General features: G+C 58.7%; 1 protein-coding gene across 1 annotated transcript in view; it reads right to left on the reverse strand.

Annotated features, from left to right (window-relative positions):
* Window positions 1-276: 276 nt before the first annotated feature.
* The window catches only part of WFS1 (wolframin ER transmembrane glycoprotein), a 27,401-nt gene continuing 2,757 nt past the window's right edge, over window positions 277-24,920 (reverse strand). Inside the window, exons 2-8 of the mRNA XM_082838611.1 lie at window positions 20,624-20,859; window positions 11,893-11,975; window positions 11,284-11,428; window positions 9,331-9,501; window positions 7,832-7,912; window positions 6,824-6,969; window positions 277-2,107 (exon numbers count right to left, since the gene is read on the reverse strand). Of these exons, the coding sequence (XP_082694737.1) occupies window positions 299-2,107; window positions 6,824-6,969; window positions 7,832-7,912; window positions 9,331-9,501; window positions 11,284-11,428; window positions 11,893-11,975; window positions 20,624-20,858 (2,670 nt within the window). The 5' untranslated portion in view covers window position 20,859 and the 3' untranslated portion in view covers window positions 277-298. The remainder of the gene's footprint in view (window positions 2,108-6,823; window positions 6,970-7,831; window positions 7,913-9,330; window positions 9,502-11,283; window positions 11,429-11,892; window positions 11,976-20,623; window positions 20,860-24,920) is intronic.

Consider the following 24,920-nt stretch of genomic DNA (forward strand, 5'->3'; position numbering starts at 1 on the left):
CAGCTGCGCACGGAGAGGTCGGGACTGCGGGTCGAGGCTGTGCATGCCATTTCCAACCACACTGGGCAGTCAAAGTGGACAGAGCTAAAGGAGTCAGCCCGTTCACAGAGGTGTGAGCAGACTACACGTGGTCTCCAAAGCCCTGCGTTTGCGCATGCGTGCGGACACACACACACACACACACACACACACACACACGCACGCGCACAGTGGTTAGTGTTGCGCTGTTCAGCCGGGAGGCCGTGGGGGGAGGTCCTGGCAGCCACATGCACCGACACTCCTGCAACAGGACGCATCCTCAGGCCACCGACAGGAAGGGGAAGAAGAAGAAGTTGAAGGCGAACTTCACGGCGCCGTGCACAGTGCTGCGCCAGTCCCGCTCGACCTTCACCTGCCGCCTGGCTGGTGACAGCTGCGCCATGCAGTTGAGGCAGCTGATGGCCTTGAGCTCGAAGACGGGCCACTTGCTGCCCAGGCGGCCCTCGAGGACGGTGCTGAACTCGATGACGCTGCCCTGGCGCAGGTGGAGCAGCACGTCCTTGAACTCGCTGCTGGCTCGCAGCACGATGTCCTTGGTGATGTCGTCCTCCTCGGGGCCGCGGGTGCCGTTGGCGCCACTGTAGGGCATGCCCACGGTGATCTCGAACTTGTGCCGGTCGAACTTCTTGATGTGGCAGGGGTGCTTGGCCAGGAGCTTGAGGCGGCAGAGCTCCTCCTCAGCCGTGGAGACGTTGCCCGAGCTGCAGGACGGGTAGGCCTCACCGTAGAGGCAGCGCACCCAGTCGCCGATGAAGAGCGGCAGCATGTTGATGGCCGACTCGGCGCTGTTGTCGATCTCCGTCACGCGGACATACTTGAAGCGGCCGGTCCACGTGACCCTGTGGCCCTCCAGGTGGCTGCAGAGGATCTGGGTGCGGGCCATGTTGGTCTCCTTCCAGGCCCTCGGCCCGCACAGGAAGCCGTACTGCTGCCAGGTCAGCGTGGAGTTGTAGACCTTCATGCCCTCTGAGCGGTACACGTAGAACCAGCAGAAGAGCACGATGGCCGTGAGCCACACCAGGATCAGCTTGACGATGGAGCTCCGTGTCAGGGACTTGACCATCTCCACCACGGAGAAGTTGGCCCTGGTCCACCAACGGACCAGCAGGGGGATGCTGCAGACCACCATGGTGACCACAACCTTGGTGAGCTCCAGGGACAAGAACCAGTGGGCCAACCGCACCGCAGCCATCAGCGCCAGGCCGGCCACCAGGATGGGGAGAGCGAAGAGGAAGAGGAAGTAGCCGATGGACGCACGCACCAGCCCCAGGCCGGTGGACTCAAGCAGGATGACCACGGAGAGCTCGCACCACATGAAGCAGACCAGGTAGGGGACCAGGTAGCAGTAGGCGCCCTTGAAGTTTCTCAGCTGGGCCATGCGGAAGAAGAGGTACAGCAGGTACACATAGAGCAGGCAGGGGATGCTGACGTTCAGGACGACGAAGTGGCCGACGGGCACCGTGAAGAAGGTCTGGCCCAGGAGCTTCAGGTAGCGCCAGTCGACGGGCACGGTGGGCAGAAGGGAGAGCAGGCCGGCCGCCACCTCGGTCACCAGGGCCCTCCTGGTGTAGGGCTCGGCCGAGGTGCTCAGGCTCATGTAGCTAGTGACCGTGAAGAAGACGGACACGACGGCCAGCTCCGAGCAGGGGATGCAGTCCTTGCTGGCGATGGGGAAGGAGAAGATGACGAAGAAGACAGACAGCAGGAAGTGGACGTAGGGCTCCAGGTGGTTCCAGCCGAAGTTCCCCTCTGCCTGCTCCACGTCCAGGTTGGGCTCGAATCGCAGGAGCAGGCTGGTGAGGGCACGGAAGCTCTCCCAGGCCTTGCTGTCCTGGAAAACCTTGAGGGTGCAGATGACCATGGAGATGAAGGACAGGTAGAAGACGACCAGGGGCACGAAGAAGGCGAAGAAGTCGATGGTGAGGTTGCTGACGATGAAGAAGAAGACCAGGGCGTTGATGTGGTGGGTAGGCACGAGGGTGGACAGCCAGTGCAGGCCCGCCCGGGACGCCACATCAATCAGGTACTCTTTCAGCTCCATGATGACGTGCAGCGGGTATCTGACCACCTGGGAGGAGGGGTGCAGACAAAGGAGGGGCACTGGAACGTGGCCAGGGTGGGAGCCCCACTCTCTGCCGTGTCGCTGCTCTCTGTCACTCATCCGCACTGCCCCCGGCTCTGGGCAAAGCGAACTCACCCGTCATTTCAACCACGGCCAGGCCCTTGGTCCGCACGGTCCCTCCACCTGTAACACCCTCTGCAGGTGGTGATGCTCCATGTGTTCTCACGAACCTTCCCTCGATCCCGCCCAATCCTGCAGGGCCTGGCCCCTCCCTCCCGCCCACTCCTGACTCCCAACCCTCCACCAGGGTCTCCAGACTTATGAGGGCTGGTCTTCGCTGCGAGACCTGGGGCGCCTGGCAGAGCCCACCTGGCCCCCTCTTCCCTCCCCACGGGCCTCACACTTGCAAAGATGACAGAGCACCGGGCTGCTTGCGTCTCAGCCACCCCTGTGGAGGGGACGTCACCGAGCCTCAGAGGCTCACCCATCCACCAAGGGGGAGAGGAACCACTGCTTTACCGGCCTACGCTGGGCTCTGACCGGCCCAGGAGCGGAGCAGGGACTCCGGGAAGGAGAGTTCGGCAGCCATGTGAATGGAAAGGGTTCAGCTGCGATGGGGCGGATGCGACGTCTTCACTGCGACAGGAGGCCCGACGCCAGCCGCCTGCGCCCCCCACCCCTGCACACCGACTGCTAGAACAGACGCACAACCCTCACAGCCATGTTCAAGGGCAGCACCGCTCCCTGCCTTGGGTCCCACTCCCCCGGGCTGTGCTCACTGCAAAGAGCATCAGAAACCCTCGGCCTTTTCCGCAACAGAAGACGAATGAGGGGCTGTGAGGGAAGCGAGGGCGATTCTGCCACCCAGGGTGGCCCCCATACCTGCCTGGTTCTCTGTATAGAATCCCGGAGGCCTCCAGCCCCACCACAGTTCCGGGGAGACGGGAGGGAAGCCGAAGGGGGTGAATAAAGAAAGTAGCTGTGGGCAGTGCCGGTGCTCACTCCGTCCCCCTCAAGGAGGACCGCACCAGGGGCTGGGTCCTCGCGGAGGTCACCCACGCCTGGGGGCAGCAAAGCCCAGCTGTGCCCAGAGCCCGTCCGAGGGGCTACATGACAGAAGCCCTGTCAGCGCCCGGGTGAGGTGGGCAGCACAGCCTCCACCCACACCCTGGGGACAGACTCGCTCTGCCCCACCCACCAGAGGGCCGAGGAGGGGCAGGGATCCTGGGTGTGTACAACTGAGTGACAATACTGGGGTGTGGCCGTCATCTGCCCAAGAGCCGCGGCTGGCAGGCAACTCAGGGTGACCAGGACGCCCGGGAGCAGCCAGGAGAGTGAGTCCTCCAGAGGAGAGTGACCCGGGCTCACAGCGGAAACAGGAGTGTGTAAGACTGTGTGCGCGTGCATGCATGTCTACAGACACACGCGCATGCACGCAGAGCTGCATTCCTCCTGACGTGTTTGTGACGGTCCACTTACTCTCTGTTTTAGAATGGGCAAGAAAATGAACAAACCAGTAAACCAACTAAGGGCCCCCCCAGCTCACTGGGGCCAGCTTCCCAGAAGCAGACACAGCACCCACCCCACCTGGAGGTGGCACTAGGGGACGTCGGACGCCATAATCCTTGGTGTGGATTTCTGACACTTGCCAGACAGCAAACCAGTGTCTCCAAACATAACGTGCTCCGGCTTCCTCTGGGAGGGGCCCCTTCGGCCCAAAGCCACACCCACCAGCTGAAACGCAACAGCACGCAACAGCACGCAACAGCGATGGAAAGAGCAATGGAAAGAACCCGTGAGTGCGTCAGCGGCGGCCTCTCGGCTCATCCCTGTGGGCGGGGCGTTTCTAACCAGACAGATGAGAGGCCCCCCAGGGCGGCTGTCCCCACAGCCGTTCTCTCTCTGCACAGCCAGCAATGGACAGCTTTGGGGGAGCTAGCCTGGAGGTACCCAAGTAGCTGGGACCTTAAAACTAATCTGAAATCCTATCCTAATGCTCAAAACCATTCACACTATTTTTTTTTTGTTTTTCTTTTTGCCCGTGAGGCCACACAATCACATGGTTGAGAGGACCTTTAAAAGACACAAAGCTTCTGGAACCTGATGTCCAATGGTGCCAGCCCCTGCGCGCACGGCGAGGCACCTGGCCACCGTGAGCAGGAGTTCTCTCCTTTTAACGTCCCAATTCTGTCCCTGTAGCTTCTACCCAAGCCCTACTTCTTGGGGCCCCACCACATTGTGAGACTAGAGACCTTTTCTGTAGAGAAAGCCCAAACAAATTAAAATGAACTTTTCTTTGAGCAGGAGAGAAATTTTTAAAAATAAGTAGGGGGACTTCCCTGGTGGTCCAGTGGTTAGGACTCTGCGCTTCCGCTGTTAGGGGCACAGGTTCGATCCCTGGTCGGGGAACTAAGATCCTGCATGTCGCACAGCGCGGCCAAAAAAAAAAAAAAAATGAGTAGGGAGTCAGTTCACGAAAGGACAGGACAGGGCAACCTGGCCAGGGCTGTGGTCACCAGTCGCTCGGCTAATGTGAGAAACCGAGCAAACAGCCTTTTACAACAGGGGAAGCCGACCAAGGAACCCACCGCTCACTCAGCAGGTCAACTAGACTCTGCTCGGACCTGAGTGAATGTTCGTGTGCTGGATTCTCAATAATTTAATACAAAAACATTATGCCTTTAAAATATTCCTGAATTCATCTTTACGAAGGTTTCATCTGTCACCAAAGGCTTGAGAAGAGGCAGCTCGGAGCCTGGAACATCCCTGGGGGTCACGTCAGCTCGCAGAGAGGCATCTGTCACTTCCCACTGGGGTGCTGAGGGCTCCCCAGGCACGCGTCCTTTCTCTGTCCTCCAGGGGGCTAATAAAGGCTGGGACAGCTTTTAGTTCCAGGAGACACCGCTATGATTCATTCTCTCTTTTTCCAAAGGCTTTTAATGAGACAAACTGTAAAAGAATCAAAGTGCTCTGACAACTTCAAAAACTGAAAAAAAAAAAAAAAGAGAGCCTTATTTCTTTTCGGAATACTTCAAATCTCTTTTTCCCAAAAAGGACTTTCAGATATCTTACAGCCCTGAGCTTGTTACCAGTAAGGAGGGTAACATAACTTGCTGTCCAAACCAGGATGCTTTTGAAAGCAGGCATTATTAGTAAATATGCCAGAACAATGCAAACTACGGTGTCCAGGCCAGGACCACCTGGCCCATGGGTCTTCTCCCACTACCCTTTCACCTTTGACCCTCACTGGCATTTGGGGAGCACCTCCTCTTTGCGAAGAACCACAGCAAATGCTCCACCTTCCCTCGCTCACTTTAATAAGAAAACTAATGTCATTCGTGAACACGCTTAGCCCAGGCCTGTTTCCGAGTGGGCCTTCAATAAAAGCCACGGCCTCCCTGGTTGGCTTCCTGGGCCATCCCAACCCCGCGTCTCAGAACCTTCACCCTGGACACCCTACCTGCCCTCAGGGACTCTCACTCAGCTCGCTGGTCCTGAGCGTGGCCTTCACACCCACCTCTCTGGGCTGCAGCATCTCTGTGGAACTTGCTTCCAAGTCGGCCTCTCCACCCCCCGAGGGCAGCTTTCTGAGCCTCCACCTCCAGGCCCCAGCACGGTGCTTACACTGCGCTGCGTCTGGGAGGGTGACACGTCAGCACACGTCCTGTCACCAGCCCTGACCCCGCTCGCACACACACAGCCCACTCTCCCACGCTGATGGCAGCTCACACACGTTCCCAGGCAGCTGGGGATGCACAGAACCCGACGGATTCTTGTGTGACTAACGCCAGGACCTCTGTGACGCTTGGTCTGCTCAGAGGCCCTTGTGCTGGCCGGGGCCCTCCTGGCCAGTCGTGGTGATGGACCTGTCTGGGGCCAGATAGCCAGACTTCTGTAAATCCTGGTGTTCTCGGCAAAGTGAGATACAGACACAACTAATTCAAGCCCGTGAGCTGAACTGGGGGAAATCTGGTGAAGGGCGGTGTGGCCACACTGTACATCTGCACCCTTAGTCACAACCACGTGACCAGGAAAACAAAAGCTGTGACACCAGGGCCACACGAGCAGCCACTCCTGGCTGTCGGCACGCTAAGCCTCCCTCGCTCCCGGACGCCACTGCTGCTCGCTGGCCAACGGTGTAAGCGCACGCTCCCCCCTTCAGGTCGGCCCTCGGTCACCTCCCTGCCACTCTCTCCACACCACACCCGGCTTGCTCCCCGAGCCCCTGCAGATCCAGATAAACAGGCACCACTGCAGGGGCCTCCTGGCCGCCTGAACACAGCACTCTGCTTTAGGGAAAAGGCATCTTCGAGGAACTGACCTCCACTCTGTGCCATAAACGGATAATTTTTCAAAATGACAAAGTCTAAGTGAAAGGCGGCCTCCAGGGCACGGCATCCTGTCCCCCGATGGCGTTTGGCAGGGAAAGATGAGAAGGTGCCTCAGCTTGTCCATCACCCACTGAACCTGCCCGCCCCCGACAGTGCCCTTGGTTTCAGAGCCTGAGCGCACGTGAAAGGCCTCCCTTCACAAGGACGCGTCCTTACGCAGTTACGGTGACGTCCCTGCAGGACAGGCCTCCGCAGGGACAAGCTACACAGTCCCTGAGGCCCCTGTGTTGGGCGAGGCCCCCCACCTACAGCTCCCCGGGGAGCGCTGGGGGGTGCAGGGGGGCGCGGCCCGGGCCGAGAGCCCTCCATGGGTGCCTCCAGCCACGCTCACCTTCAGGCGCAGGGGCAGGTCCTCAGGGCTCTTGCCTGCCAGCTCGTCATCGTCGTCGTCCTGCAGGAACAGGTCGGCGGGGATGACACCCTTGGCGTACTTCTTGGTGATCTCCACGAAGTCGTCCAGCGCTATGTAGCTCTTGGCTAAAGCACAGAAGAGAACACATGGGGTCTGCGAGACTGCAAGCACTGTCACCCCGCGTGGCCAGGCGAGCAGGGGCACGCTGGCTGGGCCAGGCAAACCCCTCCCTGGGCCCGGACGACGGGAGGAGAGAGGCAGACAGGCCTGCCGATGGCCTCCTCGCCTTGGTGATGTGCTACCCCTCCCCCGAAGCGGCCCCCTCCCTAGCTCTTCAAGCCTAGGGGCTGCCTGAGCCCAGCTCCAACGCTGACTCCGCAGCCACCGTCACCGCCAGGGCCCCTGTGACCCCTTCCCTCCCTTGGCCCTGGCTGCTCACAGCACTGACGCCCTGCGGCTCAGCCCCCTCCTAACCCCGCCAGTCAACGCGTATCCTCTGAGGACCTACTGTGTGCCGGGCCTACTGTGTGCCTGGCACACCTTCGCTACCTCCACCCGCCATGTTCTGCCCTCTATCCCCCACCTCCCCACAGCCCATGCTGGGTGCCCCCAGGCCTCTGCCTGTGACGTCTGCTTGGCCTGGAGCACCCCCCGGTGCCCTCCGAGGGCCAGCTGCCTCCTCACCCTCGCTGGCTCGGGCATCCGGCGTGCTCGCAGCTCCCGGCAGCTCTCTGTCCTTCAGGGACTGTCATGCTGCCCTCCCTGTCCCTCCAGAGTGCATGCTCCCAGTGGGCAGGGTCCAGATCCCAGAGCCCAGAACACTGTCACCCAATCAACAGCCCCAGAGGGACTGAAAATCCATCACGCCTCCAAGACGCTGGAGACCAGCCCTGGACTGGCAGGAGGGAGCAGACACGGCGCTCGGGGTGGTGGGAGAGACAGCACGGCAAGAGGTGTCGCAAGCGCAGGACCGGCGGCCGTACTCACATTCGCTGCTGACCAAGCGCTCTAGCACCCGCCTCTGCTTCTGCAGCGACTTGGGGACGGGGCCAGGCTGCACCCCTCCGTCTGCAGGAGACAGAGCGGATTGAGAATCGGGGCAGGCTGACCGCCCCATTCCCTGCAGCCCCCCGGGAACCTGCCAGTGTGCCCCGGGGACTGCAGGGCCTGGTGCCTCCACGCAGCCCCGGAGGGCAGTGCAAGGGCCACCCCTCGGGACTGTCACCTCTCAGCTTCCGCCCCCAAGGGTGACTCAGGCCCCACAGGGCACAGCCCATCCCCTGTACAGGCGCGGCCTTGGCACTGGACACACCATACCCTCCGGTCAGCCTAGCCTGTCCCCATACACCTTTGCTGCTAGCGTCGTCGCTTGGCGTGATGCTCCCCTGGAGGAGAAAGCGCCGCCCCTACCGCCACACCCCCAACCTGGCAGGCATTCACCCAGCTCTCCCGCGCCAGGCTCCGAGGTGCACCTCTGCAGGGGCGGGGCGGGCAGGAGTTGGACCAGAGCGCAGACAGTGACAACAGGAGAGGAGGGGCACTGTGACTGAGGGAGGCCACGGGAGCCCCGAGTGGAAGTGGCCGGTGGGGGCAGGGGCAGCACGTGCAGGTGGCGCTGAGGCCTCACAGGGTCTCCGGGCTCCACACGGAGCAAGCACGCCTCTTGGGGTGCTGCCACCCGGCCACCTCTGCTCGTCCCAGAGGGGCAGGTCAGACAGGAGTCCTGCCCTGAGATCCCCAGAGAAGAGGCAGAGGTGCCCACCCAGCAGTCCTCTCTGACGGGTCGGCAGGTAGCTCCAGCCCCCAGCATCTACCCCTCGGGGCCGGAGAAGGCTGGGCGAAGCCCTGGGCAGAGAGTCGTTTTCTGAACAGCGGGAGGCAGGGGCTCCTCAAGGTAATGAAGTCACAAGAGTCAGGTGCCCCCCGTGCCACCAACCCAGGGAAATGGAGAGGTCACACCCAGTCAGGGACGCCCATTCTCCTGCCCCACCCGTCCTTCTGGCTGCTGCCCGTGCCCTTGCGGAAAGCCGAGTTAGAAGGAGGTAGGGAGGGCTGCAGAGGCTGGCAATGAGGTCCGCCCTGGACAGACTCTTGGGGGTTCGGGGACCTAGGTCCTGCCCACACCTCTCACCCTCCCCGCACTCCCTGTCCCTCAGGAAGAGCAGGACACCATTGGAACGACAAGGCCTGTGGCTCTGCCTGTGGGCAGGAGGGGAGGAAACCCCAAGGCGCAGAGCAAATCTAGGTAGAACCAGGGGAAGGGCCTGCTGGGCGCCCAGACCTCGGACTGAGCCAGGGCTCAGGGCACAGCTCAGGGCGGGGACCCCGGGAACAGGAGGATGCCCAGGAAGGACGCTCCCCGGCTTTACAGGACACCTGTGAGGTCCCCACAAGAAGGTCCCTGGAGCCCCCGCTTCGGCTCCCATGCGGAAGCACCCAGGACTCCAACACAAAGGCCCAGGAGGCCGCACGGCAAGGCCGCGTACCGTGCTCGTTGACCTGGCCCACGTTCTCCAGCAGCTCCGACACGGCCACCTGCTTCTTCTTCTTGGGGTTGAGCTTCCAGTACATGACGAGGGCCGCCTTGCGCACGGCCCGCTCCAGGTCGGTCTCGGAGGAAAGCTGCCTCACCTCCTGCTCGTTCTCGGAGGTGATGCCTGAAAGAGGGGAGGCATCAGAGCCCTCACCTCACCTGCCCAGAAGCTGTCAGCGACGCCCTGGCCCTGGCCAGCCCGCTTGAGGGGGTTGGGAAGGGATTCCTGCAAGCGGCTTTGCAGGCACCTTTGTCACCAGGGCTGAAACGAACATCTGACCAAAAGGACGTCTGGCCAAAGTCCTGGCCGGTGGGCGGCTCGGCCTGGCCTTTCAGCAGACACTCACCAAGTGGCCATGGCGGCCTGGTGCTGGGCAAGGACTCCCCATCTTCCTGGCTTGCTCCCCCCTCCCCATTTCACCCTCACAAGGACCCTCTGGTGGGATGCTGCTGTCCCCGCCTTACAGATGGAGAAACCAAGGCACACAGGGGCGGCCTGGATTGCCAAGGCCACCGAGTCAGGGAGGCAGAGCCGGTCTCAGACCCTGGTCAGTCTCACTGCAGTGAGTGGCCTGGGTGCAAGAGCGGGGCATCCCTGCATCCACAGCGCCCGACCCTCCTAGGGCGCCAGGAGCAACTGTGTCCCTGCACAGACGGCCCTTTCCCAGGTAGGCAAGACTCACCCATGGAGAGACCAGGAGCAGGTTTCATGGGCTGGTCAGCAGCTGCCTTTCCCCCTGCTCCCCAACCACCTGGACGTCAGCAAGGCCCTTCCAGAGGGCAGCGAGACTAGGGATGGAGGATTGGGCTTTTTCTCCTTTGAAACGTCTCCGAAACTTTCAACCAGAGCCCATGTTTATGATCGGTAAGCACTCAACTGTGAGAACGTGGAGGCTGTGGGTCGCACGAGGCCTGGCCCCCTCCCTCACACGCCCTCTGGTCCTCGGCCATGCCTTGGCTCCCTCAAGGCGTCTGGGAACAGTCTGGCTCCAACAGTGAGCTGTGCGGGCCGCACCGACTCGATCGGCCAGTGCAAGGCCGTCCTGCCTGCCCTGGAACGGGGAAGCTGGCTTGGTGAGAAATTTTGGCTAGCAAAATATGACCACTCCAAGTTGTCAAAGGCATCAGCCTAAGGTCCAGAGAGAGTAGATTCTATATAATAAATATTACTTTAAAACATTATGATGCAAAACCAGAAGAAAACAAATACCAAACTACAGAGCACTTCTCTCTGGGTTTCAACATGATGGGTAATTTCTATCTTTATGTTTTCTATATAGTTCAAGTTTTCTTTGATAACAATAAACACTTCTACAATCTGAGGGAAAAAAGGCCCCTTTCTGACACCCACTTTTATCTTTCTTCTGAGGTTTGAACCTTCGGGAAACACTCTTCCCTGACACCAGGAACGAGCCATTTCCCTTGGGCAGGATAACCTAGTAAGTGTCCACACGTGGCCAGGCTACGCATCACTGCCCCTCCCAACACCCAGACCCGTCCTGGCGGTGAGTGCCAGCCTGAGCGGGTCTTCACTGGCCCATGGTCCCCAGCTTCTCGGCTCAGACTGGATGGAAAGTCAGTTCAGAAAGTGCCGCTCTGACCTCAGGCCCCCGTCGTGTTCTCCAACTTGGCTCCAGGATCTACCCCTCAATTTGGATTAGAACCCAGAGGGTATCTCCTTGTAGACACCACCACAAGTTAAAGAGGATGAAAATGGCTTCACTCCCTAAGTATCACACGTTATACTCCAAAAATGTCTAAATGACAAAGCCACTGGCATAACAGAAACCACACTCATTGCTCAATGGCACTGCCAGCAGCAAGTTTTCCTGCTGCTACTTTAGTTGTTAATTTAGCAAAGCAGCACGGCATGCCTCATGCATCCCCCCCAGGCCTCTTGACCCACCTTTTCTGTCCGCCAGGCACCGGCGGAGAAGCTTGACGGCCTCGCGCCGGCCCTGCTTGGCGGCGAGGGTCAGCCAGTCGACGGCAGTGCAGTTGTTGACCTCTTCATCCCCATTGCCGGCAAGCTGCAGGTAGCGTTTCCCCACCTGCAAGCAGTACCCCGTCACTCCACGTGCTGCAGCGGCCTCCACGCACAGCGCCCGGGCTCCCACATCCTGCCCTGAGCTGATCCCCGCAGCTGGGCAACCTCGGCCTCCCTCTGCCTCTCCGCCCGGTGCTCCCTGCCAAGGGGGGGTGTCAGGACCCCTCCCCCACTGATGTGATGAGAGAGGGGGTGGGGCATGAGGACAGGCAGGAAGCAGAGATGGTATCAGAGGAGGTGATGCCCAAGATCAGGTGGGAGCTGGACAGAGGAGGTGAACACGTATGTGCTCCCCAGAGGGCGGAGGGAAGAAACGACACCATGAACACGGAAACGCAACAAACGGGGGCCTGGACACGGCGGGCACAGTCAGGCAGCTCCCAGCTCCCAGCTTGCAGGCACCAGCTTCTCCCAGACCCACCACGCTGCAGGCCGCGGCCTGAGTCTCCCGCGGACAGCAGTGCTCACCTCCGTCTGTGCCTTGGGGTCCCCAGCCTTGGCCTTCTCCAGGACCTCTTCAAAGGGGGTGTCCACATCTCCCTTCGCAGGCCCTTTAACACGGGAAAACAAGCAGATGGACTGTCACCAAGCTGGTCCTTGTCACTTATCTGAGGAGGGGAGGGGACGGCAGGAACAGACGTCAGCCCCAGGTCAAGAGCGTGACAGCAGATGCAGAGAGAAGGCGCCAGGAAGCTGCTTTCCTGGGAGCAAGGACCACAAAGCTACAAGGGACAGAGGGGGGCACCGGTAACCACCGTCGCCCCCTCAGCTCACTGCAGCCACAGTGGCTGAGCTCAGGCTTGAACGGAGTGCTAGAAAGATCCGAGGGCTCAAGTTCAAAAGCCCCTGAGCTGGAGAACCTGTACCCCAATGCTCAGCGCCCCAATAAACAAACCAAATGCATGTTTTCCAAGACTGTCGTCTATACACATGACTGATTTTTGGAGGTCATAATCACGGTACATACATTTTGGTATATATATATATATATATATATATATAAAGTAGTGAATCACAACCAATTTCCCATGTTGCTCTGCAGTGAAATGCATCATTTCAGTGGCTCAGAAATCCCATCAGGGTTCTGGGCCTCTCCTCTCCATCGGACCCTTAGGTTATTCCCATGCTCCCTAATTTTATAAAACAGTGCCAACAAACCATTCTGTAGGTGTGTTTTTTATTGGGGGGGTCATTCTCCCAGCACAGGTTCTTCAGGTGAATTACTAGGTCCAAGGGTCCAAACATCATACAGCTCGTGCTATATTTTCTTTGTAAAAAGCTATCCTAGGTTACAAAAGCATCACGTAACTTCAGCGATCTCACTACAGCCTCTCCTGCAGTGGGCAGCATAACAAAAACTTTCTTTAAAAAGATCACTTTTTACCAGTCCCTTTCTTTGATTGTGGCGCCTGTGCCCGACGCCACACCTCGCCTCGGCCATTGCCACAGCCCACCTTAGCAGGTGCCTAACTGGCATTAACAGTCTCTTGCTCTCTAGACATTTCTGGAAACAGAAGGCAGAATTCAGGGAAACACGAACAGTCCCCAGGAACACCCACCAGATGACCAGCTTTCCCTACCCCTTCATCCAGGCCTTTCCCAGAACCAGGTCCGCCAGGCTCAGAGCCAGCCCCTGTGTGCAGGGTGCTCCAATCTACGGCACCCAGGAGCCCAGGGGGAGACGGCAGGGCAGGGGCCTAAAGCGACGCAGCCTAGGAGGTTCAAAGGCAGAGGTCACACCTAGTTTGGAGAGGACACGGGGGCCGGGTGGGGGTGTCTGGGGACGGCTCAAAAGGAGGATTCTTAACGAGACCCACAGGTCAGGCACCTGTACTGCGACCCTCTTGGTGGACAGCTTGCAAACATGATGATACCTCTCCCTGAGGAGTTCAGCCTGGGTTCCCTTGACCAGGTCCCAGGGACCTAACCCAGAGATGGCTTCAGGGCCCAGGACGTCCATCCCACCCCGTGGGCCCAGACCTTGGTGCTTCCTGAGTCATCAAGGTCAGTTCTCCCTTCGGCTGCCGTCACCCCCTTCAGCAAGGGCGGGAATGAACTTTCTGGCCAAGGGCTCAGACTAAAGAGAACAAATGGGAAGGGTGGGCTCGCAGGGAAGGAGGGTGTGTGTGTAGAGAAATCTGACCTGCCTCTGACTCTACCCTTAGCGTCAAAGTGCCGCATGACCAAGGGAGAGTCATTTTCAATCCCATCGTCAATATCCATCCAGTAGGACGGTTTATGAAGAATGAGACGCTTCGTATTAAGTGCCTGGTCCAGAGTTGGCGTTCCCAGTGTGCGTTCCTTTCCCCTCCCCACGTCCCACCTCTCGGCTGACCCCAGGGCCTTCCTGGCTCACTGAGGCCACACTTCCCAGCCCAACACCAGGCACCTCTCAGAGTTCACAGCTCTTTTCTTTACTCACTAAATTCACAAGTCCAAGGTCCTTTTTATTAAATCAGAATATGGAAGATTCAGGCACAGATCTGTTGGCTAAAAAGGTTATTCTGTCCGTGATTAGTTTTTCGCAGACATTGTCCACAGCCTGACATTTCAAGAAGTCTCCTCGATATACAGAATCTCTTTGAAACATGCACCTCACCTCCCTCATTACCCTCCTTTCCATTTGGCACCGGCAGAAGTAGGTCTACAACTACTCAAATGTTGGGCTCGTGCTGCGAACCGATCGGGGGGTTCTGGCTTGTTCCAGCCAAGGAGGAATCCTCACATAAAGACCACCACCAGACGCTGGCTGCATCAGTGTGGATACCGAGGGCCACTGAACACACGAGTTCGCTGCGGGCTTGACCCTCATTCCTGGCCTCTTCCTAACCCTAACCTGATGGCCCCTTTGGGGACCCACCCTCCCCCACTCTCACAGGATGGCTGCAGCAAGCCTACTGGCCCATCCGTCTCCCTGACCACAGCAGCAGGTTCAGGGAGGGACACAGACCCAAGTCAGGACAGTGGGGTCTGTGCTGGCTGCTGGGCAATGTCTCCTCCTTCTGCTGGATCTCAGCTGACAGACACCAGCTTGGAGGCCGAGGGCTGCCCTGGGGGAAGCCCACCTGAGAGTGAGGGCATGCAGGAAAGCAGAGCTGGGGGCAGATTCCCAATCATGTCATCTGAGTCCCTGGATACTCTACACTGTGCAGACATATGGAAGTAACAAATCCCCTGCACCCTGTTGTTTTGGTTTTTTTTAATAAATTTATTTTATTTATTGATTTATTTTGGCTGCTTTTGTTCTTTGTTGCCGTGCGCGGGCTTTCTCTAGTTGCGGCGAGCAGGGGCTACTCTTTGTTGCGGTGCGCGGGCTTCTCACTGAAGTGGTTTCTCTTGTTGCAGAGCACGGGCTCTAGGCACTCGGGCTTCAGTAGTTGTGGTGCACGGGCTTAGTTGCTCCGCGGCATGTGGGAGCTTCCCGGACCAGGGCTCGAACCCGTGTCCCCTGCATTGGCAGGCGGATCCTTAACCACTGCGCCACCAGGGAAGCCCCATACCCTGTTTTTCTTTTTCTTTTTCTTTTTTTTTGCTTATGTTAATTTACATCGGGTTTCAACACCACCAGCAACTGAGAGTGTCCCGACTCTAGCTCATTTTTGAAAGTCTTTCTATCAATCACAAAACGGCAATGGCAGAGCTGCATGGCCCTGGGTAGTCTCCTCACCTCTGCGAGGACCCACAGAGGACCAGCACAGCCCCTCCTTTATACTCTTTATCTCCTGCGGATCCCACGCATTTGAGAGACTTGTACCCACCACACCGCATTAGTAACTGATGCTCATTTTGTCATGAAATGGGAGGAGAGTCCCCAGGATGCTGTCCCCTCCCCCCAGCACAGCCCATCTCCATCTTCCTGCGTCTCTCACGGTCCCACCAGCCTTTACGGAGATGATCTGTGTCCCGCAGGTCTGACCCATCTCCATCCCCCAGTGTCAGACACAGCTCAGCAAATGCTGAACAGACGGGAGGGGTGGACAGGGGACCGACAAGGGAATGGTCTCAAGCTTTCATCTCTGTCTCCCCAAATCCTTGCACAGGGCCTGGAACACAGCACACTCTTGGCCTGGAGACTGAACTGCCAAGCTCACCTCCCTGATCTGAGCAGGTTCTGAGTAGAAACAGACAAAGGTGGGCGGCGAGCAAGTCATGCTCCCACTCGTCACCCACCCCAAGGCCATGGGCTGGGGAGCCTCAGGCGTCCCTTCCCAGAAGTCCCGAGGGCTCTGCCAGCTCCCCAGAGACGGCTGAGAGCAAGAGAGAAGCTGGCTTCCATTCTCCACAACTGCTGAGATCTAGATTTGCTGGAGCACATTGTTTAAATTGTTGAACGCACGCCAAAGGCTCTTAAGAGAAGAGCACAATCTGAAACACACAGGAACTATGATGCCGTACTCCTGTCTCTAGGAGCTGCTGCCCTTCCACTGCCTCACTCGCTGGCCCTGGACAAGGCCTTAGGCTCCCTAAGGCCTTAGGCCTTAGAGTCCCTGGTCCTCTCCTGACACCCACCACGTGGGCTGCGGTGAAGGGAAAGGTGATAAGAACCCCAGGGCATCCCACGTGTCCTCCTCATCGCTGTGGGCGGCTGGGTCACCTTGCACCAGGGGGTGTCCCAGCAGCCTTCGTGATGCTGACTCTGGTTCTCATGAACACACAAGCAGGACAATCCCTGCGACCCCGTCTTTTCCAGGGCCTGGCTAAGCTCCAAGGCGGGGGTCCCGGGCAGGAGGTCTGAGCTTCCCACAGGCCCAAGCAGTGGTCATGGACCTCGCCCATCATCACTCACCCAGCAGACGTTTACTGAGCATTGGCCCCGGGCCAGTCTGAGCTCCAGGAGCCAAGGGCACTGAGCTGAAGGAGGCAGGACCCCCGCCCCCCCTACCTGCCCAGGGGCCAGACGGGGACCATCACAGTCCAGCAGTGCAGGCTCAGGGGGGCGGCGGAGGTACCAGGCATCATCAATCCTGATGGCAGGGGCTTCCTGGAAGAGGCGACACCCAAGACTTGGAATGCAAAGGGGAGGTTAAAGGTAAGGGATGAAAGGCATGCTGCCAAGTTTCCAAAGGTCCCAGGAAGCCACCAGGCCAGAGACAGCCTCACCGCCCCTGCCATCTGTCCTCACGACAGGTCATCCTGGAGTGAGGGGATCGGAGTGATGGCCTGACAGCCAGACAGACCAGGGCTTCAGTCAGGGTCAGGATAAAATAACGCGTGTACAAAACTCCCTAAATCTTCAATAGCCAGCACCTTGACCGGACAAGGAGAGAGCGCGTCGTTTGTGGCTGTGGCCTTGTCCCCAGGACAGCAGGGACTCAGCGCTCCGCATCCCCTCCCGCACCACATCGTCTCCTGACCTTCCCAATCCCGCCGTCCCGCCCTGAACCCCGCTGGGAAGCTGCCCCGCCCACGCCCTGCACCCACCTGGCAGCTCCAGCCAGAGACCTGGAGTCAGCCCAGCTTCCGGGGGCCTCTCCACCTGCCACGGGCCTCCCTGCCGGCCTCGGCTCCCACGGGTCATCTCCACGTAACAGAGGTCATGCCGCTCCTCTGGTTTAAATCCTCTAACGTCCCCCAGAACACCCATTCTCCTTATCCCAACCATTTGAGACCCCACTCCGTTGGCCGACCTCTTGACCCTGCGTCCAACCCCTGCCCAGAGCCATCAGCCTGGGAGCCCTTTGTGCCCTGCACGTGGCGGCGGGCCCTGCCTGCCTTGCGCACTGTCTCCTGTACCCGCTGAGCAGGCAGGCCCTCGGTCAACACTGGGGTGAACATTTCCTGCTGTGTCCAATTCAGTGACAGTGACGCCACAGAGAGAAGTGACGCAGCAGGGCCCAGCTGTGGCGGGCCGGGACCCCGAGGGTGCCAACTGGCCCAGCGCTTGCTCAGTGCTCCCCGGCCCTCCCCTCGGGGTCAGAAGCCAAACAGAGACCACATGTGTTTCCTGACTCTTCTTATCTGAAACTGGCAGTCTTGACTTGGTCCGTCCTCTGAGGCCGTTTTGCTTCACCCAGATTGAAACCAAGTGCGTTCCCAGCCCCCGTCTCCTGGCCCCGCAGCTGTGGGGTGTTTGTGGCTGGACAGAGATTCCAGATCAGGCCCTGGCCTGCCCAGAGGCCTTGGAGACGAAGCAGAGAACGCAGTGATCTTTGAAGGAGATATGGAGATCAGAAGAGCCCAGTGGGGCGTGTTTCTGGGGACAATCAGGCACTAGTCCAGCGTGATGGAGCCGCAGAGCTCAGGCCCTCTTCACCCAGAGCTCGGAGGTCCCTGCAGCTCCGCTGGGCATGGGGGCAGCGTGGGACAGGAGACTAGGATCACCCCTGTGCCCATCACCCAGCACTGGCTGCTTTGGTAAGTTGATGGCTCAGTTTCCTCATCTTTAGATGGGGACAAGAACAGAGTCTCCCTCTCGAGCTACCGTAAGGGGTCACGTGAAGCCCCCAGGTCTGCAGTTCACATGGCAGACGCTCCCCACCACGGGTCTGGGGCCCCTGCATGGGGCAGGGGCAGTGCTGAGCTGGGGGTGCTCACCTCAAGGGGGAAAACGAAACGGCAAGGCTGGGTGAGCTGGAGAAGGGCGGGGCGCAGCCGGGGACTTCCCTAACTCATACAGAGCATCTGGAGCAGCGGCGGCCGAGAGTCACGGCGTCCTGCCTCGTGCAGGACACGAGGAAGCATGTGGGCGCGCACGCACACGGGCGCACACGCACGCACGCACAGCTTGCAGCACAACAGCCTCCTGGGGGAGAGAAGAATCCGACGCACACGTGAAGCCCCTACACCCAGACACACAGAGCCTGGAGCTGACACTGAGACCGGTCGCCCAAGAGGGACTGAGTGGGGCCATGAAACTGGAAGGCTGCCCTGACATGCGAGGCAACACCCCAGGAGAAGCCTGAATAGGAAGTGAGATGGGCTCGGGGGGCAGGAGGCTTGATGACATCCACGAAACACATCGAGCTCCAGGCACGGACCCTCTCTGCGCCACCGGGCAGGCACCTAAGGGACAAGGGGCCTTGACTCAGCACCTCGCCCCATGCGCCATGCTCAGAGCACAGGGTCCTAGCACGTGGACTCCACATGGCTGGTATGACTGCGCCCACTTTACAGATACAGAGACAGGCTCAGCGAGGCCTCCCAACTCCCTCAAGGGCACACAGCTCAAGGCCACCAGCCCAGCCAAGCGTCCCACCTCAGCCATCCCGGCACCATCTTCCTGCACCACCTCATGGCCCCGACACTCAGTAAATGAACAGCTCATGTGGACAGACGTACTCCAGAGTCCCGGCTGGGGTGCACTGGCACCAAACCACAGAGCGTTTTTCAAACTACAGACTTCGACCCAGAAGCTCACGGAACCAATTTAACTGCCCACAAGCAGCATTTGTTTTTAAATAAAAGCAACAGAATGGAGGCTATCAGACAGCAACACACACACTAAGGACAAGTATGGTTTTGGAAATTTCCGTTCCCACTGGATGTGTGCGTGTGTGCGTGCAGGCCCGTGGGTGTGTGAGTCCGGTTATGACAGCACATATCTTTCTTGCTGTGGGAGGAGGTCAGAAAGTCGAAGAGGCGGCAGTGCCTTGAGAGCTGGGTAGGATTTCAACAGGTGGAGGTGGCGATGGCATATTTTGGGCAGAGGTTCCCATGTGGCAAAGGGGAGGTGGGGGAACAGGGAAGGCGGAGGCGGATTTGAAGAACGTGGGATGGTCTCGGTGAGCAGGGAGGAGAGGGCGGTGATCCATGGAAAGAAGTCACAGGGCTTTCACCACCCATGGAGCTTTTAGACCCGATGTCCCCAGCGGGCTCCATTCTGATCGCCGCACCTGTAATCGGAGCCAAGGTCCCTACTTCACAGGCTTGGTCGCTGTGAGAATAAGACAGACACACTGAGAAGCACTAGGTGGATTATTAGAAAAAGTAACGCCGATACCAACTATGTTTTCCCCAAATATCACAGCCAGAGGTCCAGGGATCCTCCCTTTCCTGGAACTCACAGTAGACTTGAGGATTTTTCCCTACAACAGCCCCGAAAGCACAGAGGAGCCTCTCACACAAGGCTCCTGTTACAGTCCGTTGCCTGGTCCTGCCCCCGCTCACTCCTGGTGTAGCTCAAATCGCAGGCCAGACACGAGAGCATCACCAATCCGAGCCATCCTTCCTCGCTGCCACCCCGTCACCTGGAGGCCCGGGGCTCTCTCTATCCCAAGGCCACCCCCGGCGAAGCCATTTCTTCCCGCTGGCCCTGCCCGTGCTGTGCCCTCTCCCCAGGCTCACTCTTGCTCAGGCGTCATCTCTTCCCACAGAGCAGGGCCCCCCCAGCGCCAGGCCCAGGGCCACTTCTATGCTCCCCACGAGACCGTGGACTCCTTGGAGACAGGGGGCAGGCCTGACTCACCTGTGCTGCCGATGGCCACTCAGGGCCAGCAAAGGGCCGTGCTCAGTGAGCAGCAGGCGGACAGAGGACGGACCAAACCCTGGTGTCCCTCCCCCAGTGTCAGCAAGGCTGCCAGCACCACAACCAGCTGTCGCGTCGCACCCGGGTCCTCACACTGTCTCATCTCTTCGCCTGGGAGGTACCTCCTGGGACAGAGTCGAAACCTGAGGAGGCCCAGAAGTGGACTGGGGGGGAGGGGAAGCGCTTGGAAGCCTGGCCTGGGGATGGAGGCTGGTGGTCCAGAGGGCAGCGGGGACCTGGGCCTGGGCCCAGGCATATTCCAGGCTGGCAGCCAGTCCCCAAGGGGAGTGGCCACGTGGGGCCCCCAGACTGGGCAGAGCTGCCTGACTGAATGGCCCCTGAGCAGTGGCCACGGTGGACAGGGAACAACATGGGCTGCCCCGAGTGCTGGGCGGGACCAGCTGGGGTGGGGAAGATTTCCTCCTGCCACCTCCCCCCAAACGGTGCCTGGTAGGGACCCTGAGCAGGTGGGAGCTGGTGCTTTTGATTATAAATAAAATAAGGAAACGTGAAGTCTTCTGCAGCCCAAGTTTGTGAACTTAGGAGCAAAGCCCACTGCAAGGTGAGAGTCGAGGGGCCCTGAGTGGAGCAGGTGGGCCCCCGACCACAGGGGGTGCCCTGCAGGAGGAACCTCGCAGGGGTGTCTGGACCACGTGCCAGGACTCGGGTGCTCGCCCTGCTTCTAGAACACCCCCGGGGGAGGACAGTCCAGCTTCCCAGGCCCCATCCCCTTACCTGTTCCATCCACCCTTTCTTGGCTCCTGGCACGCGAGGACTGGGGCACGGCCGAGGCAGCCGTGTCTCTCACATCTCGTCCAGGTCCAACCTGGGGTCCGGGAGCTCGGGGCGTCCCACTCTTCTCCTGCTCCACCGAGGTGGTGGCATTGAGCCGTGAGCGGGCCTGGGGCTGTTGTGGCAGCGGTGGAGACCGTGGGCCAGAGGGGCTCGGAGGACAGGCACCGGAGGCCATTCTGCAGTGAGAAAAGTGGAGGGTCAGACACATGAGGCCAGCCAAGCCCAGTCTGCTCTGGCCTCTAGTTTCTGGTAAAGAGAGGGGACGGAAAAGGGAAACAGGGTGGGGGCTGCCCAGCATTCTATGTGATCTCATTCAACCTCACAACAGCCCCCGTAAGACACTCCCATTTTACAGAGCAGGAACTCGAGGGAGGAAACACTCAAGGCCGGCTGGCTGGGCAAGTCCCACAGCAGGCATGAGCCGGGCCCTAAGTCTCAAGGCCTTGAGTCCCTGCCTCACCAGGCATGAGCCACGGGACCTCGGGTGTGCTCATCTGAGAAGTGGGGATGTCGAATGTCGTGAGGATTCAGTGAGATGGTCCACACGGAGCCCTGGGCACAGTGCCTGGCTGTGCTGGGATGAAAGCTGGCCTCCAAGTACGTCCACCCAAAATCTGTGAAGGAGACCTTGTTTGGAAGAAGGGGTCCTTGCAGATGCAATCACGGATCTTGACATGAGATCATCCTGACTTAGGATGGGCCCTAATCCAGTGACTGGTATCCTTATAAGAAGAGGGAAACACACAGACACAGAGAGGAGGGCACCATGTGAAGGAGGAGGCAGAGGTCAGACAGATGCAGCTGCACGCCCAGGGATGCCAAGCATCGCCAGCAACACCCGAAGCCAGGAGAGGCGAGGAAGGACTCTCGCTCAGAGCCCCCAGGAGCAACCAGCCCCGCCGACATCCTGATCGCGGACTTCTGCCTCCAGAACTATGAGACAATAAATTTCTATTGTTTAAAGCCACCCAGTTTCTGTCACTTTCTTATACGAGCCCTAGGAAATGAATACACTGGCACAGAGTGAAAGTTAAATAAGTGTGAGGAGAGGGGAAGGGGAAGAGGAGGGATAGGGAGGGCGAGGGGAGGAGGGAAGGGAGGGGAGAGGGGGAGCGAAATGGGGAGGGGAAGAGAAGGGGGGAACACAGCCCCTGGAGCCAGGACGTAGTCAGACCTGCCCACTTCCCAAGCCCTCCACGCCAGGCCTGAACCACAGAACAAATATCAGGGAACTTGAATACACCAGATGTGAACACACACTAGATGTGCAGTGACGGAAACCATGAAGCTGGTGTGTCAGAAGAGATGACTGGAACAGACTGGCGAGCACAGAGCGTCTACCACAGGGGAAAGGGCTCCATTAGTCAATAATGCCATTTAGCAAAACAGCAAAAACCACCACTGACACAATTAAGGGCAACCATGAGCCCCAGACCGTGCAGCTGAGAGCTCTAGGAGTTCCCCAGCCAGGGAACCAGGATCAGACACAGACCCTGAAGAAGTCGGGACCAGGTGCACTGTGCGGGGGGTCCCCAAGGATCCCATGACCCTCACCGCAGCCTCAGGGCCATATCCATCCTCTTCACTGAGATGAGGAAATGAGCACAGAGCAGGGAAAGCCCGGCAATGAGGAATCTGGCTCCCAGACTAACCCGTCGTAGCTGTCGCGCTTGGCTGTGTCCACCAGCTCTGTGGGCCTGAGCAGGCCACGTCCCTCTCTGCACCTCAGTTTCCTCAACTGTAAATGGGGACAATCGTCTTACACTTGGGGACACTGTGAGGACCACATGAGACCACAAGGGACCAGGTTCCCAGGCATCCCCAGTGCCCAGCTCCAAGCTCTGAGACTGCCCCGAGCCTGCCAGAGTGGCTGCCTGACACGTGTCTGCAGACTGCTGACACAGCAAGAGTCGGAGGGGGCCCCAGGCGCCACACGCCACTTCCCCGGGGCTACACAACCAGGTCTGCTCCATTCCTACTAGAGATGGGTCCCAGAGATCAGATCTCTGTCCGCCAAAGAACCCTGGAGATTTCTCAATCTGGACATTCCTCCCTCAGAGGGACTGAGCCCATATTTTAAAACATCCCCCTGGCTGCAAACCAAAAGCATATCAAGCCACATGGATCTGCTTGGAAACCAACACAGTGCTTGGTGCTATTTCCAAACACCAGGCTTCCCGGAACCAAACAAAGAGGCAACTTTTGTGAAATTCGTCATCTGCCTGCACGTGCAGACCCATTGGGCAGGTGGCCAGCTGTGGGCGGGGAAAGTCAGCCGGTGATTTAGCAGACAGCCCAGTTGTGCGGGTCACCGGCTGACCCGAGACAAACCACATGGAGCCACGTCCGACCTGGAATTTCAGGAAAACACAGGTTCTGGCTGGCCTGTTGGGCTAAGTATTAGGCATGTCACATTACCATCAAAATAATACTGTTTAAAGTAAAATCTCTGCTTAGTGAGAATGGATGAATAAAGGAGGATTAATTTTCAGGTTCCCTGAGAGTTGGCCAAACCCTTTTTGAATCAAAGGCCTTGTTATTTTAAAACAAACGAAATGATCCATGGCCATGGATGGGTCACAGGGAGGATCACAGGTGATCTCCCGGTGGAGGGACCCGCATGGTGTCTGGCGCTTTCTTTTCTGTCTTCTTTCCTGTGACACTGGGGCCCCTGAAGGCAGGGGCTACATCTCATTCACTCAGAATACCTGCCTGCTTGCCTTGCAAGGTACACCCGAGGCAGCCTGGCCTGGGGGAAGGAGCCCGGCTGGGGAAGAGCCTGCCCCATCTCGCTGTGTGATTGGAAGCAGGTCCCTCCCTCCAGCCGGGCCCCAGAATCCCGAATCCAGACTCCTGACTGCAGGATGAGAGCACCAGCGTCCCGCTCCACCCCAGCTCCAAGACTCTTCCGATGCCTACGAGTGGGGCAGTCAATCCACACTGCCGCCCCATGACCAGAGCAAAGGCTTGGAACCTGTCGTTGTGTAAGATCCAGAAAACCAGAGTGGCCGGCATTCTTTCCACATGAGCACCCAGGCGTATTTTTATCCCATCAAAACACAAAATGCCAACATCACGGAGCTCGGCTGAGGGGCTGCCACCCCCTGAGAGGGCTGCGAGGATCACGCACCTCCTGCCATGTGGAGAATGATCTCATGTGGACTTCAGCCCAAGCTCTCTAACCCTTGCTCAGGCTGGCCCCACTCTGCTCTCCCCCCAGGGGGGCCACCCCGACCTCTGAAACAAGCCCCCATGGGAAGCCTTAAGGATGTTCACACACCCTCTGAGCGGAGCCTCCACCAGCAGGATCCCAGACCAGGGGAAAAACCAGGGATGCCCACGGTTTCACATTCAGCCCACTTGCTGCTCCCCCACATCCACGTGCCACCGTGGACCTCCACGCCTTTGCTCTTACAGAGCACCTCTCTGGTGTCCATCACAGCTGTACTTTCCAGCACCGTCCAGAGAGGGCAGGTGTGAAACTCACAGCCCCTCCAGATGGTGCTACACTATATAGCTGTTAACCAGGACCTGTATATGAACGTTTAAAGATAAGGAAATGTTGGGCTTCCCTGGTGGTGCAGTGGTTGAGAGTCCACCTGTCGATGCAGGGGACACGGGTTCGTGCCCCGGTCTGGGAGGATCCCACATGCCGCGGAGCGGCTGGGCCCGTGAGCCATGGCCGCTGAGCCTGCGCGTCCGGAGCCTGTGCTCCACAATGGGAGAGGCCACAGCAGTGAGAGGCCCACGTACCGCAACAAAACAAAACAAAAAAAGATAAGGAAATGTTTGTATGACGCTGTTAAGTGGGATCTAAAGCAGCATGAGCTATTGATCTGAGTCTATTTAGGATGAAAACAAAATTCATCTGCACAAAAAGATGGAAGAAAATGCCCCCACAATGGTTATACTATGTCTGAGTGAAGAGACTACAGGTAGTTTTATTTTATTCTTTTTCTAAATGTACTTCCCTAATTTTCTATAATGAACGTGCAAGGTTTTTGGAATTACCACAAAATGTTATTCTAAAACCCGTCTGTGACTGAGCCTGAAGGGAGAGGGCCCAGGGGTTCCCGGGGTCTGGGATGTCTGCTCTGGATAGCCCAGCAGCCTGGCACAGGGCTACTCCTCAAGACAAGGGCACATAGCCCTTGGAGGTACCTATTTTTGCCCCAGAGTATTAAGGGCCAAACCAAGGAACATTCCGGCTCCACCCAATGTGCCAAGTTCCCAGGAC

The sequence above is a fragment of the Leucopleurus acutus genome, assembly GCF_964270905.1.
Source record: "Leucopleurus acutus genome assembly, chromosome: 4".
Lineage (NCBI taxonomy): Eukaryota > Metazoa > Chordata > Mammalia > Artiodactyla > Delphinidae > Leucopleurus > Leucopleurus acutus.